We start from the raw sequence: 17,652 nt of genomic DNA, 5'->3' as shown, positions 1-17,652 counted from the left end.
GGGGGTAAACACAGCACATCCCCCAGAGATTTGGGAGGGATGTCACAGACCCAAGACCTGAGGAAAATGGGGGTTCAGAGGACCAGCATCTTGTACCGAAGGAAGAGGGGTTGCAGGACCAGCACTCAGAATATAGTACCAAGAATGAGGGCCACCCAAAGCATCGGAGGGTGGGTTAGTGTGATGTGTAAATGCGACTTTAGTGACCGGGTCAGGCAGGAGCATCATGGGACTTGTGGACAGAAGAGCTTTCTCTCATCACACAGGGAAGGGTTTCGGGGGTTGGCGGACGTTCACTGCATTGCTCCGCTCCTTACCTTCAGTATTGTGCTCTGACATGTTTGTGCAAACAGCTGCTTAACCTGCGAATATTCAGTGGAGGCGGGCAAGATGTCAACCTCCACCACCAGACAGTTATTCATCGGCTGCCAGTGATCCGGTAACTTCAGAGATGTTGTCTCTGTAATACAAAAGTCTCATGAGTGCAGGCATAAGAACACTGCTACCTGTGCACCCCGGTTATTGTAACGTTATAGTCCTGCCCATCTTAGGCTCCGCTTAATGAGTCTTGCAGTGTACATCAAGCAAATATAATTACATTGTAATCAGACATGAGATCTGCACACCTTCAACTACAGTAAGGACGCTTTTACGCAAGTGTTAGCGAAAAACGCTAGCGCTCGCATTTTCAAACAATTGCCAGGCGGCATCTGTAAGTGCAGTTATCACCCAACAATTAGTGCTATTAACAAGTTATAAGAATGCTAATTGCCAGATGGCACCTGCGTTTCCAGATGCAACCCGGCAATTTTTGGAAAAACCTGAGCGCTACCGTCTGCTGATAGCGTTCATGTAATAGTCTGTAAAAAATTTACCAATTTCATTGCATGTAAACGTGCATGTTGCATGAGTTTTTGTTACGTATGTGCATTTTTTAATGTCCGTGTGCCAGCTGTGTGTCATCTGTGCAAAAAAAAAAAAAACACAGGAAGGTCCAATGGATGTCACTTGCGTTTTGCAGTCTCATGGCGACATGCATAAAAAAACGCAGCACGTGCACATGTAACATCCGTGTGAATGGGCCCTAACAGCTTTCCATCTATAACTGCTAACAACCTGCCTCTATATCATGTCTTAGAGGTAGTCACAGCCCCGCCCCCTGGTGATGACATCACTGATCTTGTATCACACATGATGATTTCTTTGGGTTGCGTTCACCTGTACGATCAGTGATGAAGTGACATTACCATGTTTAAGTGTCCGCTGGATCCCCATCCAGTTTCCATGCGTGTCCGTGCACCTTAGGTTTTTCAGGTCTACAGTGATTTTTTTGTTTCGGCTCTGGACAGTGACGTGGGCTTTATTTGCGTTCTTTGCCTCCTCCAGTTCCAGGTTCGCCATACTGTCAAATGCAATCATATTAGAACCGTGCTCATAGTATCTCCACTCCACCAGGTTCCCGGTGAGCTCTGCTGCCCGCTCTCGGCTCTTCCTATCCTTCACACAATTCACGATCTTCTGGATCCCATTAAACACCTCGAGAACGTCCCGCGTGAGGCCGGATATTCGAATAGAAGGGTCGGGTGGTTTGTAGACTACAGAGACCTGGAACTTCCTCTGGAGGCTCAGTATTTTCTCGTATTCGCTCTGCTCCAGCTCGGAGACGTACTCGTCTGTCAGCGTGGTCTCGGTCTGCTCGTATTCGATCTGCTGCTGCAGCCACTGCTTGGTCTTCAGCACCTTCTCCTTATCATCTGAGCAGAGACTGAAGATCACCGGCTCAATGTTATCCAAGAGCTGGAAGGCCGTTAGCTTCTGCACCGGCTGCTTCTGCGTCTTAGGCATCAAGAAGGCTGAAAGTGAAGGAAAAAGCAGAAGACGGGAGAAGTTACCAAGAAAACGGGAATCTAACATGTAGACCGTCTCTACAGGGTTTCACATATATTAAAGGGCCGGCATCCAGGCTCCTGAGCATAAATGTAGCATGCAATGTTCTGCAGCTTCCTTATATAGTGCGTGTAATAACTCATCACCATTTCAAGATCTCCGCTTGCTATTAGTGAATGAGAACATTCCTTTTTCCCGTAGCTCAGCAGTTTTTACACTTATATCCAGTCTAGCTGAACATCATGAGATCCAAACTGATACAATGTATCAACGCAGGTGATACATGTAACAACTATCAGGACAGGAGAGAAATTTGTGCTACTGATGTGTCCACCTCAAAGAGGATTGTACACATCGTAACACACCCTCAGTGGACCGCAGCGTTAGGTCAGAATGGATTTTCAACCTCTCGATGTAAGTATGTTCTCATTCACTGACAGCAAGCAGACATCATGAAAATGGGGAAGACTTGAAAAACAGAGCCTATCCTAAAGTTGCAGAACATCACATTATACAGGGTGATTCAAAAGTCGGGACCACCCAAAAGACTTAGGCCGGGCTCACACGACTGGCTTTTAATTGCAGATTCTGTGATTGGCATCCGTGCGGACTTTTCACGGTAAAACGCGGGCATTGAAAGGCATGCATTTTCGAATTTTCCTTCACACTCGTGGATATGAATTGGGTATTCCGTGAGTGGAAGAAAAATCGCAGCATGCTCTATTTTAGAATCTGCACGGACAGCTTCCATTGATGTTAGTGGAGGCGTCCGACCCACATCCGACACGCAATTAACATTATGTATGGGCTGCGGGTACCCACGTCATCGTTAAGCAATCGTGTGGGAAATACAAGCAAACAAACAAAAAAAAACCTACTGTGCATGACCGAAGGCAAGCCTCCGAGGTCAACACAATACAGTTAAGTGAGGTATGCAGGGTCACCAGCCGGACTCGCTGCGGGCCTCCCGCATGCAGAATCTGATCCGCTAGTATGAGCCCAGTCTCTGATGGGTGGGGGAAAACATTTTGGCACTATTGCAGTGCTTGTTGACTATCTTGGTGGAAGCCATCTTGGATTCAGCCCAAGTAACCTCAATGAAAAAGGGATCATGGGATACATGATTTAAGGATAGAATTACATAATTAATTGATAGGTGTAGTAATTTTCTCACTACCTACAGCCATTTTCAAGTTATGGATGATGTTATGTGAAGTATTAAAGAAATTTATAGGTGCAGTCATTTTTTCCACCCTTTTCGAGTTATGGAGGATGTCATGTTGAGTATTAATAAAGTTGTTATGTTGAATTATGTGGAATGGAAAACACCAATCACATGTCTTTTCAAGTACCAGAAGAGGCCATTAAAAATCCAGGACAGAAATGAAATCATCCTGATGGTCATTAACAGAAGTTCACATCAGGTGGCCGAGGCTTTCAATCGGGAAGACACGACTAAGGGCAAAAACTGTCAGCAAACTGAAGTTCAGGGAAGCTGGTGGTGTCCAGGACACACCGACGACTGGTGGTCCAAATAGTGTTTCTGACCCCCAGGTTTCTACAGGTGTGCTAGCTGTTTTCATGAAGAGTCCACCGACAAGCACCAGGAGACTGGCATTGGAGCGCGGCGTGAGTCAACCAACTGTCGTAAGGATCCTCAAGACACACAAGTGGCCCCATATAAACCGAACTTCTGAGTCGGTCTCCTGATAGTTCGTGCCCTCACTGACGTCTTCATAGATGTTCTTGCTTAAAAGCTTTTGCCACATAAACTTCTGTTTATGACCCTCAGGATGATCTCATTTCTGTCCTGGATTTTAACGGCATCTTTTGGTACTTGAAAAGACATGTGATTAGCGTTTTCCATACCACGTCATCAACATAACAACTTTATTGATACTCAAAATGACATCATCCATAACTCAAAAACGGTTGAAAAAATGACTGCACCTATACATTTATTTTTGTCATTTGACAACATAAGCCCCAATAACATTTTTCAATCATAATCAGAAAATATACCTAATATTAAAGTTTATGGACATTTCCTCCATTGTGGCATATGCAGATATGGGAAAGTCATGTAGGCTTTACATTCTCTATATAGGCTTCTCTTTTTCATGCAGTTTTGGAAGGGCAGTCCTTAGGATGTTAGAGGAAGTACAATAGCATCTCATATCCTTCCCAATCACCTTCTTTGTTCGAACAAGTATCTAATTTGATTACTGCATAGGATTCTAAAGCAAATTTGAAATTACCATACATATATCAGATGATGACTAATTACGTAAATTTTTCCTGACACAAAATTCATCACCTAAAAAAGGCAATCCAGGAGGGGGGCGTGGCCTAGTGTTTGGAGCGTGAGGATATGGATCACTGGAGCTCAATGTATCCACACAAAAATCTCACCCCTAGGAAACTTCTTCTATCCCCACAGTGAACTCCCCTACCTCCGGTGAATATTTGGAGACCTCTGTGACCCGCCAGATGGTGATTTTGAATTGCAGCCTGTCGTGGCCTACTGAGGCCTGCGCATCCCCATTGCCAGATGCTCCTGCCTGAATGCCTGTGGCACCTGCTCCATCTACCTTTTCGGTGCTGACGGCGGTGGATCGCTAGGCTCTCTACAGCTGTAGCTTCCTCCTGCTGCATCCATGCCAGGTCTGTACTGAGACGTGGCTCCGCTGATCGCCACGGCAAGACAGGCCTGCCTGCATCTTCTACAGGGACCTCCTGCCTGGTGTCTCCTGCCTCCAGAGACTGAGAGGCACTGAGGAGGCCACCGAGCCTGTGGCCATCCGTGAGGAAAAGGGGAGAGGACATTCTCCCACAGGTACCCACACACACCCAGGAGTGCAGAGTCTGCACCGGAGAGGGAGAGGTGAAATAGAGAAAAAGGAGAGGGAAGGAAGGATAAAGAAAAAGGGAAGGAGAGGGAAGAGGAGGGAGAGAGAGTAAATGATAAAAAGAAAGAGAAGAGGAAAAGGAAAGGAAGCAAAAGAAAAACAAAGAAAGAGGAAAAAATAAGAGAGAGAATCAGAAAGCAACAAAAAACTGACTTTCCTCCCTGCCTCAGACCTGCGGCCCTTTATTCCATAAACCTCCAGTAACTCATCTTATAGACAAGCCTTACAAGGGTAAGCATAATACCTGGCACTGCGATGCAGGGATCTCTGTCACGGGGATTGGTTTAAGCATTATAATGCTCCCTAAACACATTCCTTAACCCCTCGCAGATACAAGCCAGTAATAGCTCTATCCCAGCCTTTGGCGATTTTGGCAACTTAACTGACTTATATTAACAGAAACACCCAAAGAAAGGGGAAAAAAGGGAGAGAACCCCAACACAAATTAACTCTACCACCACTCACTAATAAGTAGATACTGCTTTCAAGCTTGCATCTACAGCCATATCTACAGCCTATGTACAATAAAAAGATATTAAAGCATAATACCCCTGTACAGACACATTTCTAGAAACGCCAATCACGACTACAGAAGTGTTAATTCTAAGTTTTCCACAAATCTTAAAGGGGTTGTCTCGCGGCAGCATGTGGGGTTATACACTTCTGTATGGCCATATTAATGCACTTTGTAATATACATCGTGCATTAAATATGAGCCATACAGAAGTTATTCACTTACCTGCTCCGTTGCTAGCGTCCCCGTCGCCATGGATCCGTCTAAATTCGCTGTCTTCTGGCGTTTTTAGACGCGCTTGCGCAGTCCGGTCTTCTCCCTGGTGAATGGGGCCTCTCGTGCCGGAGAGCTGGTCCTGCGTCGTCATCGTAGCTCCGCCCCATCACGTGTGCCGATTCCAGCCAATCAGGAGGCTGGAATCGGCAATGGACCACACAGAGCCCACGGTGCACCATGGGAGAAGACCCGCGGTGCATCGTGGGTGAAGATCCCGGCGGCCATCTTGGTGAAGGAAAAAGGAAGAAGAAGGAAGACGTCGCAGAGCGGGGATTCGGGTAAGTAATAAAAACTTTTTTTTTTTAACACATCCCTTAGGGTTGTCCTGCGCCGAACGGGGTGCCTATGGAAAGAAAAAAAAAACAGTTTCGGCGCGAGACAACCCCTTTAATTAAGATCTCTACATTACCCTTCCACGAACTCTAAAGCTTGTCTTTTCTTAAAGGATAACTATACCTAGGGTCAGCGACCCGATGCCTCTCCAATAGAGATGAGCGAGCGTACTCGGATAAGCACTACTCGCTCGAGTAATTTGCTTTATCCGAGTATCGCTGTGCTCGGGGCTAAAGATTCGGGTGTCGGCACGGAGCGGGGAGCTGCAGGGGAGAGCGGGGAGGAACGGAGGTAAGATCTTTCTCTCCTTCTCTCCCGCCCGCTCTCCCTTGCTCCCCGCTGTGACTCACCTGTCAGCCGCAGCGGCACCCGAATCTTTAGCCCCGAGCACAGCGATACTCGGATAACTGCTTTGTTTACAGGTTGCCATAGAGACCATCGGCTTGTCAGAAGCAAGCCGATGGTCTCTGTGGCAGGGAGAGCTGGTGCTTGGCTGTCAGAGGACAGCTAGGTACCAGCTCCTACAGCAGAGATCAGAGAAAACCTCCAATCTCTGCTGTGTTAACCCTTTACATGCTGCAGTCTATGTGACTGCAGCATGTAAAGGGCTGTCACTGCAGCATGTAAAGGGCTGTCACCATCGGACCCCCGGAATGTGATCAGGGGGTCCTGATGGGTCCCAGTGGAAGTCCCCTAAAGGGACAAAAAAAAAACAAAAGTAAAGAAATTATTAAAAAAAATAATAAAACACTTGTCTATCTTTACTTTGTAAAAAATCAAAAATACAATCACACATGTGGTATCCATGCGTCGTAATGACCCAGAGAAGGAAGTTAATGCATTATTTAACCCCTTAATGACATGGCCCCTTTTTTTCTTTTTTCCCCATTTCTTTTTTTCCTCCCCCCTGTTTAAAAAATCACAACTTGCCCCGCAAAAAACAAGCCCTCACATGGCCATGTCAATGGAAAAATGAAAAAGTTATGGCTCTTGAGACGCAACTGCAAAATTAGTTGAAATTCAATGATTAGACCATTTTAAAAAACCTGCCCTGGTGGGTCTGACAGGGTGGTAGGAAACCCGCCACTCAAGGGGTTAAAGGACAGGTCTCGAAGGACTAATAAAAAATTCGGAAATGTTCCAGAGAATATCATCGATTCCCAACTTATAGAATTCCTCACCGACCTCTTTGTTAATACTATCCCTGAGGCAAAGGAAAGAAATCTTCTGATCAATAGAGACCACAGAGTGCCAAGCCCAAAAATATCCCTGCAGGAGTCCCCAGAGATGTCCTTGCCACACTACACTTCTTACACTTTAACCCCTTAAGGACACGGCCTATTTTGGCATTGAGGACCAAACGATTTATTTTTTCATCTCCATTTTTCAAAAGCCATAACTTTTTTATTTTTCCGTCGACGCGGCCGTATAAGGGCTTGTTTTTTGCGTGGTGAACTGTAGTTTTTATTGGTACCATTTTTGGGTACATAGACTATATTGTAAAACTTTTATTATTTTTTTTATGATCGTAGAGAGAGAAAACGCATCAATTCTGCCATAGCTTTTTTTTTTCTCCAAGTGTTAATTATGCAGCATAAATGACACACTACATTTTATTCTGCGGGTCAGTACGGTTACAACGATACCAAAATTCTTATATTTTTTTTGTTTCTTCCACTTTTCCACAATAAAACCCCTTTTTTTTTGGAAATTATTTTTTTTTTCTATACTCACTGCATTCAAAGTGCTATAACTTTTTTATTTTTCCATGGATGGAGCTCTCTGAGGGCTTATTTTTTTGCGAGACGAGCTGTAGTTACCATTTTGGGGTACACACGTTTTTTTTAATCACTTTTATTGCGTTTTTTGGGAGGCAAAATACTAAAAATTAGCATTTTGCCTCAGTTTTTTAGCACTTTTTTAAACGTTTTTTTCCGTGCAGGATAATAAGTGCATTCAATGTATTGTATGCGTCCTTACGGATGCGTCAATACCAAATATGTGGGAATTTTAATTTTTTATGCTAGTATGAGAAAAAGCATAAAAAAGCGTTTTTTAACTTTTTTTTTTAATTTTTAGTTTTTGGACTTTATTTTTCTTTTTTTTTTTACACAGTCTGTGTCCCTCTGAGGGACTTTTACTGCAACACTGCAGATCGCTGCAATAAGGCATGGCAGGACTTCTCTCCTGCCATGCCTTATCGCTTACTATAGCGATCATAGATTATGGCAATACAGGACGCCGGTATCTGGCGTCCTGTTGCCATAGCAAGCAGCCAGGCAAGGTACCCCGCTCCCATGACGTACCCTTATGTCATGGGGCGGGAAGGGGTTAAAAACGCTCTGCTGAAGGCTTCATCAAAATTTATTCCTCATCCTGACCGTTTTCAGCAAATCTCTCTCTTTTCTGAACTGTCTCCCACCACAATGGCAAGAAGAAGAGAATTTCCTAAATTCACGAAAATCTCAAGAGACAAAAAAAATCTCCTATAAGTGGGGTTTTCTTGTAAAGCTCAGAATTTTCAAGAATAGAATTCTTAAAGAAGCAGAAAAATTGCTATCCAGGTGGTCTTTGGCTCCTCCCCAAGAAGAAGATACCAGTTCTCTTCCGAAGAACCGACCATTCTCCTTCGATCGAGAATGGTCCAAAATTCCTCAAATTTTTTCTCCTAAAACCTCCATTTGAGCCTTAAACATTTTCACTCATCCCTTTCCAAGATATCAACACACTATGACCATTGTGCGCTATCTTACCGCCAAGATTTTTCTTTTTTGATTGATTTTATCTTATCCTAATACCCAGATTTCTACCACGGTGCTCTAGTTTCTATGCCTTCATTGCTCCATTAACACCCACCACCCCTCTACGGGTGAATTGAAAATTCACCTGTAGCCTTTAAAAAGGTTCACAGAGAACCAGGACTATTGTTTAATCTCAGAACCAGAACTATTGTTTAACCCTTACAATCCAATTTTGAATTCAGGGTTTCCTAGGGGGCTTTCTCTTTCTGACGTTATACAACAGCACCATCTGCTGGCTAGAGCCAGTACTACAGTATGCGCCAGAGAAGCTCCAACAGCGGAGTGCCCAGAAATACACAGTAAGAATACCCAGTCGGACTTTTTCCGACATCAGAGCTGTACAGGCTTTAATCCGAATGTCTGAAGACGTCAGACAGTGGAATGGAAAGGGTTAATCTTTGTTTATTTGTTGAATATATACATGTTATTTTGTTCAAAGTTAAATTGCTGGGCTTATCTCTTGTCTCACAATGGATGTATACTTGATCTCCTAAAATCCATGCTTTTCTTCCAAAGCCATAATACTCAAAGCGGCCATTAATTAATCATTATGGTATTTAAAATAACATCTCTAAATGTTAAAAGGTCTCAGCAGCCCATTCAATCGTCCGATGCTTTAGAAAAAGGCTATCAGTCAAAAATGTGATATCTTTTCGCTCAAGAGACTTGCATGAATGCCACAGACTTGGTCAGAATGAAAAAAAAACTCTTTTCCACATATATTTTTCTCCCACGCTATTAAAGAAAAAGGTGAAGTCATTGCTGTTGGCCGAACTGTAGCATTCAAGGGCCTCAGAATAATCACTGATGACGAGGGTAGGTTTATAATGTTGTCGTGCCTTATCAATAAGTTCTTCTTTACTATACTTATGTTGTATTCTCCAAACGTCAAGCAGACTACTTTTAATCATATTGCATTAGATTGACTCAACGAGATCAAAGAAGGTTCTGTAATTATTTGTGGAGACTTTAACATGGTCCCCAATAATTTCCTGGATAGAAATGTCCCTGCCTCCATCAACAATACTCGGGACTTACAGGACTTGTTGTCTAGAGAAGCATTATATGACGCTTGGTGGATACAACATGCACACGAACGTGATTACTCTTTCTTCTCCCATCCTCAGGAAATGTATTCCTGGATCAATTTCTTTTTGGTAGACAGATGGTTATTGCAAAAGGTCATTTCCTCTAGCGTGCGTCTTATAACCTATTGCTGTTGCTATATGCATCAAGGAGAAGTTTACTCTACCCCCCTCGTCCCCCTGGCATCTCAATAACTTCCTCATTAATCATGGCGAATTTTCAAAGGAAACTCAGTAAACACCAGAAGAATACTTCCACTTTAATGATATTGAAGACATTAAGAAGGTTTTAAGAGGACATTTTCCAAAAAAAGGCTGCAGTTGAGAAAAAGCAAAGACTTAAAGAAATAGATACGCTTCTAAAGAGAATCCAAAATTTAGAGGGCCAAAATAAAATTCAATTTTCTGACAAATATCATTTTTCTAATATTACTAAATGTAAAAACAAGTGCGTTTCCAGCTACTAAATCACATACAGAATAAATATGAACTTTATCTGCATAAACTTAACCCTTTCCAATCCACTGTCTGACATCGAAAGATATTCTGATTGAAGGCTGTACAGCTCCGATGTCGAAAGACGTCCGTCAGGGTATTCTTACTGTAGATTACTGGCCGCTCTGTTATCGGGGGCCTCTCCAGCATGTCACATACCGCAGTACTGGCTCTAGCCAGCAGATGGCAGAAAGAGAAAGCCCCCCTAGGAAACCCTGAATCCAAAATTGGATTGCAAAGGGTTAAACTCATAAACTACTCTAAGGGAAACAAAGCCTCTAAATTGTTAGCAAACAGAATTTAAACCAAAAAAGCTAAAACCAGAATCTTAAACTTACTGGACGCACAAAACTATAAACCCTCATCAAATTGCAGAAGAATTCGCTGAATATTAAGTCATTGTACAACTTAAAGGAAGACATGAATATTATACACCCTGATCCACAATGTATGCATAGATTTTTAAAAGATATTTCCCTTCCAACTCTTTCGAGATTCCATAGTGATGGCCTTGATAAGGACTTTTCTATTTCAGAAATTCTAAATACCATCGCCTACCTAAAAATCAACAAATCTTCTGGTCCCGATTGCCTTACAATTGAATATTATAAAAAATAAGTTCTTGCCCCCCACCTTGTAAGAACATTCAAGCAAACTATCCAAAATGGCTCCTTTCCCCGGAGATGTTAAAGGGGTTGTCCCGCGGCATCAAGTGGGTCTATACACTTCTGTATGGCCATATTAATGCACTTTGTAATGTACATCGTGCATTAATTATGAGCCATACAGAAGTTATCAAAAGTTTTATACTTACCTGCTCCGTTGCTGGCGTCCTCGTCTCCATGGTGCCGACTAATTTTCGGCCTCCGATGGCCAAATTAGCCGCGCTTGCGCAGTCCAGGTCTTCTGCAGTCTTCAATGGGGCCGCTCGTGCAGAATGCCGGCTCCGTGTAGCTCTGCCCCGTCACGTGCCGATTCCAGCCAATCAGGAGGCTGGAATCGGCAATGGACCGCACAGAAGAGCTGCGGTCCACGGAGGGAGCAGACCCCGGCGGCCATCTTCAGCAGGTGAGTATGAAGACGCCGGACCGCCGGGATTCAGGTAAGCACTCTCCGGTTTGTTTTTTTAACCCCTGCATCGGGGTTGTCTCGCGCCGAACGGGGGGGGGGGGGGGGTTAAAAAAAACAAAAAAAAACGTTTCGGCGCGGGGCAACCCCTTTAAATGTCTTCATTATTACACTTCCCAAAAAGGTAAATCTAATACCTCCTCTGCGAATTTCAGACCCCTATCATTACTGAACACAGATTTATGCAATAATCTTAGCTTTAAAGGGGTTGTCTCGCGGCAAACATCAAAATTTTACATTAGCCCATTCCCCGGGGCGGAGCTACGATGACGACGCGGTGACCAGCTCTCCGGCACGAGCGGCCCCATTCACCAGGCAGAAGCACGGACTGCGCAAGCGCGTCTGAAAACGCCAGAAGACATCAGAATTAGACGGATCCATGGAGACGAGGACGCTAGCAACGGAGCAAGTAAGTGAATAACTTCTGTATGGCTCATATTTAATGCACGATGTATATTACAAAGTGCGTTAATATGGCCATACAGAAGTGTATACCCCCACTTGCTGCCGCAAGACAACCCCTTTAACCCCTTGAGTGGCACGCCCGGAAAAGTTCCGTGACGAGCTCCACTGCTCATAGCAACATAGCCCGGAAGATTTCCGGGCCATGTATCACTATGGGAGCTGCAGAGCACAATGCCACAAGCTGTGACAGTGTGCTCTGCCTGCACAGACCCACAGAGAACAAAGCAAGGGCTTTGAAAAACCAGCAGAAGATATTGCCGACATGTCGGCAATGTCCTGCTTTGTTTACAGGTTGCCATAGAGACCATCGGCTTGTCAGAAGCAAGCCGATGGTCTCAGTGGCAGGGAGAGCTGGTTGTTAGCTGTCAGAGGACAGCTAGGTACCTGCTCTTACAGCAGAGATCAGAGAAAACCTCCGATCTCTGCTGTGTTAACCCTTTACATGCTGCAGTCTATGTGACTGCAGCATGTAAAGGGCTGTCACTGCAGCATGTAAAGGGCTGTCACCATCGGACCCCTGGAATGTGATCATAGGTCCTGATGGGTCCCTGTGGAAGTCCCCTAAAGAAACAAAAAAAAATAAAAAATTTTTAAAAAATTTTAAAAAAAAGTAAAAAAATTAAAAAAAAAATTAAAAAAACACTTGTAAAAAATCAAAAATAAAATCACACATGTGGTATCCATGTGCGTCCTAATGACCCAGAGAAGGAAGTTAATACATTATTTAACCCCTTAATGACATGTCCCCTTTTTTCTTTTTTCCCCATTTCTTTTTTTCCTCCCCCTGTTTAAAAAATCACAACTTGTCCCGCAAAAAACAAGCCCTTATATGGCCATGTCAATGGAAAAGTGAAAAAGTTATGGCTCTTGAGACGCAACTGCAAAACTAGTTGAAATTCAATGATTAGACCATTTTAAAAAACCTGCCCTGGTGGGCACGACAGGGTGGTAGGAAACCTGCCACTCAAGGGGTTAAGTCTCTCAAATATTTTACCCAATTTAATCCAAGTAGGCTTCATCAAAAACAGACACTCTTTGGATGCAACTAGGTGCTTTATTAGCCTAATTGAGATAGCTGAATCTAGTTGAATCCCCTCCCTTCTTTTATCCCCTGATACAGAGAAGACATTTGATTGACAGAGTTCACTTCCTGCTGTCCTCAAAAAATCTGGTTTCCAGTGAACTTTTCTATCAGCCACTATGTAGTTATATTCTACCCCCAATGCCAACGTTTACTCATAAGGGTTTATGTCGAATTACTGTACGATTAGTAACGGCACCGGACAGGGATGCCCTATATCCCCTTTAGGTTTTGCCTTAATCATGGAACCTTTTGCAGAATACATCAGATCCTCACAAGATATCTCAGAGATTCAGGTAGGAAATATAGAATACAAAATAGGTTTATTTGCTGATGATGTAATTTTAGCCTTGTCAAACCCCTACTAGAGATGAGTGAGCGTACTCAGTAAGGACAGATACTTGAGTGAGTATCGTCCTTACCAAGTACCTGCCTGCTCGCCTGCAAAGATTCGGGTGCCGGTGGGGGGCAGGGAGCGGGGGGGGGGGGGGGATGGGAGGGAGATCTCCCCCCTCCCCCCCCCCCCACGCTCCCTCCTGCTCACTTCCGCAAGACAGCGCTCAACCCCGCTGGCACCCGAATCTTTGCGGGCGAGCAGGCAGGTACTCGGTAAGGACGATACTCACTCAAGTATCTGTCCTTACCGAGTACGCTCGCTCATCTCTAACCCCTACTTTTCCCTTTCAACAACTATCAGCATAATCAATAAATTCCCTGAGGTATCCTGCTATAAAGTTAACATGTTGAAGTCACAAATCCTCGATTTAGGAATTAAAAAAATCAATCTCTTCTTTTCTAACATCCATGTATAAATTCAACTGGGTTACTCCTGCTCTCCCATATCTGGGTATTTACCATCAGCTACTAAATTGTTTGAATCAAATTTCACACCTAAAAACAAGATCAATAAAGTTTTACTAATTGTAAAAAAAAAAAGTGAAACGTTAAAATCACCCCCCTTTTGCCATATTTCTAATAAAAGAATCTAAATCATCAAACAAAAATACATATTTGGTATCGCCATGTCCGTAAAAGTCTGATCTATGAAAATAATCCACTATTTACTCTGCATAATAAATGTCGTCAGAAAAACAAAATAAAGAACGCCAGAAATGCACTTTTTTAATGACCCTGTCTCCAAGAGAAAATGCAATAAAAAGCGATTAAAAAGTCGTATGAATTCCAAAATGGCACTAAAGAAAACTACAGGACGTCCTGGAAAAAATGAGCCCTCACATAACTATGCCGATGGAAAATTAAAAAAGTTATTGCCCGCAGAAAATAATTTTTAAAAAATTCAATGTCTTTGAAAAAAAATAAAGTAGTACGGCAAAAAAAAAAAAAAGATATGTTTGGTATCGTAGTAATCGTACTGACCTATAAAATAACGTTATCATGCCATTTTTGTTGCAGTTTGTGTGCTGTAGAAACAAGATGGCGGAATATCGTTTTGTTTTTTTTTCATTTTACTCCACTTAGAATTTTTTAAAAGTTTTTCAGTACATTATATGGTACAGTAAACAGTACTATTGAAAAATACAACTCGTCCTGCAAAAAACAAGCCCTCATAAAGCTATGTCAATGGATAAATAAAGGAGTTACAATTTTTTGAGGGGAGAGGAGGAAAAAACAAAAATGGGAAAAAAAGGTCCGCGTCATTAGAAGTTTGAAAATTTGAGCATGTGTCCAAATCAGATGGAGTTGTCATTTTATACCATGTTATATACTGATATTTTTGTATTCCATGAACAACATTTTGTTCATGTTTCTTCAACTTTGATAAAATCAATAAAAAATTTGTTAAACAAAAAGAAAAATTTTGAAATGATTGGTCAGCCTGGCGCCAAAGTGCTTTGTGCTACACGCCTTCTCTCTTAAATCATTGACATCCACCAATCTCCTTACTTGAAAAGTTTATTAACACTGATCATGACTTAGCCCGGTCTAACCTGTGTTACTTGCTTCACTTATTTTCTTTACCTTACTGTACTTCACAATTATGTTTATGAATCTACATACACGTCAATCATATGTAATTTGCTACTTTTTAATAAAAAACTTAATGTTCAAAGAAAACCTTGCAAAAAACGTAATCCCAGGCTGTTCAACCATTTTGACCACACCTGATCGTATTTATATGCAGTATTACATTTGAGGTATATCCCTTTTCCCAAGGTAATAAGTGATGAACTTTATATTTAACTTCCCCAAGTGTGGGAGGCGCTTCGTCTAGCCAATGCTGAGCTATTAATTTCCTCACTATGTATAAAGTCATGCTACTGCTATCTTTCCTGTTCCTCTATTGATAAATCATTTACATATATATATATATATATATATATATATATATATATATATATATATATTTCTGTCCAGTATGTATTTAGCTTTGGGCAGCCCCACATAATATGTATTACTCCCAAGGTTTGGGTCTTGTATCATATGCAAAAAGGATTATCTCTTTCTCCTATATCATATAGAGAAGCGGGGCACGATATACTCCATATATCAGGTAGAATTGTGATAATCTATGTGACTCACTTAATGATAGTTTGGGAGTTATATGTAGAAATTCGTCCCACTGTGAATCCTCAATAGGGCCGATATCGTCATCCTGCTTATTCATACGTCCCGTTTAGATGGGACGACTGTAGAAGAGCTGACATCACCGCTAAGGTCCTCAGCGCTTGTGCAGAATGTTCAGACAAGCAGAGTTCACCGCTTCATCGCCTGCTTCTCGCTCAGCGCTCCACCTTCTTGTGCAGTGCTAAGCGGGGAGAGTTTACACGCAGCGAGATTCCCGCAATGGTTTTTATGCTGACTGAGAGGCAGTGATAATGAGAAGTGAACGAATAGTAAATGATTTTTGTGCATTTACACCGGACGATTAACGCTCAACTTAGTTTTTTTTATGAATTTTGAATAATATTCATCCAGTAAATCCCGCAGTGGAGGGAGATGTCCCGATAATGTCAGCCAAAGTAAGACTGGGGATTCTTATTGCCATAGAGATCAATTCTGTCTGAGAAGCATGCGGCAACTGCAAGTATTTGTAAAACTGTGTCTGCGGCAAATTATACTCTGTAGCTGGTTAAACACTTTTATTCCTGTTCCTTCATACCTCCATTTCTCCAAACAGCAAAATCTCTTAGTTTAATTAGCTCTGGTAGCCGAGGGCTATCCCAAATAGAGGATTACTGGTTGCACTCCTTAGGCCTCCTGCCCACGGCCAGGTCGGATTCTGACTGCAAAATCTCACGGCTGAATCAGACCCGGTCCCCCCAGAGACCCTATACTAGCCTCTCCGGATCCAAGTGTCTAAGCTGGCAAGCCGATGCGTATGCCCAGTGCAGTGAAGACGCGCCGGCGCTGGGCTATGATGTGGATTGCGGAGATACTTCTGCTCTGCCCATAGCGTGGAGTATCGCGGGACAGACGGCTTCCATTGACTGCAATGGAAGCTGTCCATGCGATTTTCCATGCAGAATAGAACATGCTGCGATTCTTCCCTGCGAGTGGAAAATCGCAATTGATTTCCACTTGTGGGCATGGGAGAATCTTCTAACCTAGCATGTCTATGGATGGACATTGCTGCAGAATTTGCGGCGAGCATCTGGCTGCGAATTCATCAGAGAAAATCCGTCCATGGGCATTCGGCCTTAACCCCCATTTCTTTAGATTTCCACTACTCTTTATCCATAAGGGAAAACATGGGGAGAAGCCATATATGACATTTAAATCAGTTTTTCCAGAGCCTAAAACAGGTGTGTCTCTTTAAGGTGCCGTTTCAGGATCTGGAGACCTGCGTCCTGTACGTCTTCGAGCCCTATCCCCTGAAGTCTTTAATTTTTTACATGCGGTCATCTTGCTCCATATAAGATCTCTAAATAATCTGTCAACTTTCTAGAAGTGTTTCCCAATCCACTGTGGGGAGGTCTGCAGCAAATACAGTAACTGCGGCATCCAGATCATCTTAATTACCTTTGTTCTACCCATTACTGAGATAGGAAGCTTACACTTTACGGCTAATTTTTGTTTGAATTTAGAGAGTAATGGGTCTGGGTTAAATTTTTGAAAATCTGCAATATTCCTCGATGTACATGTACTGCCAGGTATTTAAACGCCCGCTCTGAAGGAATTTGTAAATCAGGTTTGTCTATTGGCATTTAAATAGATTTCTCTAATTAATTCCGAAGCCAGAATGGCAACCATAGTCGTCACTCGGTGATATCACGGTTCTCAGTGAGGTTCCAGCGTCACCCAAAATAGCAACATGTCATCCGCACATAATGCAGCCTTCTCCTCTATAATCCCCCTATACCTGGATGTAGTCGGACTTTACTTGCTAGAGGTTCGACTGCTATTGCAAACAGCAAAGGGGACTGGATGCCGACCCTTTAGCCCCCACCCATATTCTTGCACTCATTATCTTTCTAACATTGACGCTCCATGCTGACCTTGAGAGTTATAAACTTATACCATTTTGAATATATTTCTTAAAGGGGTTGTAGCAAAAATGATTTTTATCACCTATCCATATAAGATAGGTGATTAGAGTCTGATTGGTGGAGCTCTCACCGCTGAGACCCCCACTGATCCCAAGAACGGGAATCCCATGTCCCCCATCCTCCTGCCTGCAGGATCCTCGCTGCACCTCCACTGTGAGGCGGAGAGCAGA

General features: G+C 42.9%; 2 protein-coding genes across 2 annotated transcripts in view; one reads left to right on the top strand and one right to left on the bottom strand.

Annotated features, from left to right (window-relative positions):
• Positions 1-17,652, top strand: part of LOC136576196 (protein mono-ADP-ribosyltransferase PARP14-like) — a 913,674-nt gene that overhangs the window by 822,648 nt on the left and 73,374 nt on the right. The gene's annotated exons all lie outside the window — the stretch shown is intronic.
• The window catches only part of LOC136576194 (protein mono-ADP-ribosyltransferase PARP14-like), a 44,391-nt gene that overhangs the window by 4,792 nt on the left and 21,947 nt on the right, over positions 1-17,652 (bottom strand). Inside the window, exons 14-15 of the mRNA XM_066575279.1 lie at positions 1,248-1,853; positions 318-460 (exon numbers count right to left, since the gene is read on the bottom strand). Of these exons, the coding sequence (XP_066431376.1) occupies positions 318-460; positions 1,248-1,853 (749 nt within the window). The remainder of the gene's footprint in view (positions 1-317; positions 461-1,247; positions 1,854-17,652) is intronic.

This window comes from Eleutherodactylus coqui, chromosome 8, assembly GCF_035609145.1.
Source record: "Eleutherodactylus coqui strain aEleCoq1 chromosome 8, aEleCoq1.hap1, whole genome shotgun sequence".
NCBI classification, from domain to species: domain Eukaryota; kingdom Metazoa; phylum Chordata; class Amphibia; order Anura; family Eleutherodactylidae; genus Eleutherodactylus; species Eleutherodactylus coqui.
This window is presented reverse-complemented; position numbering and strand designations above follow the sequence as displayed.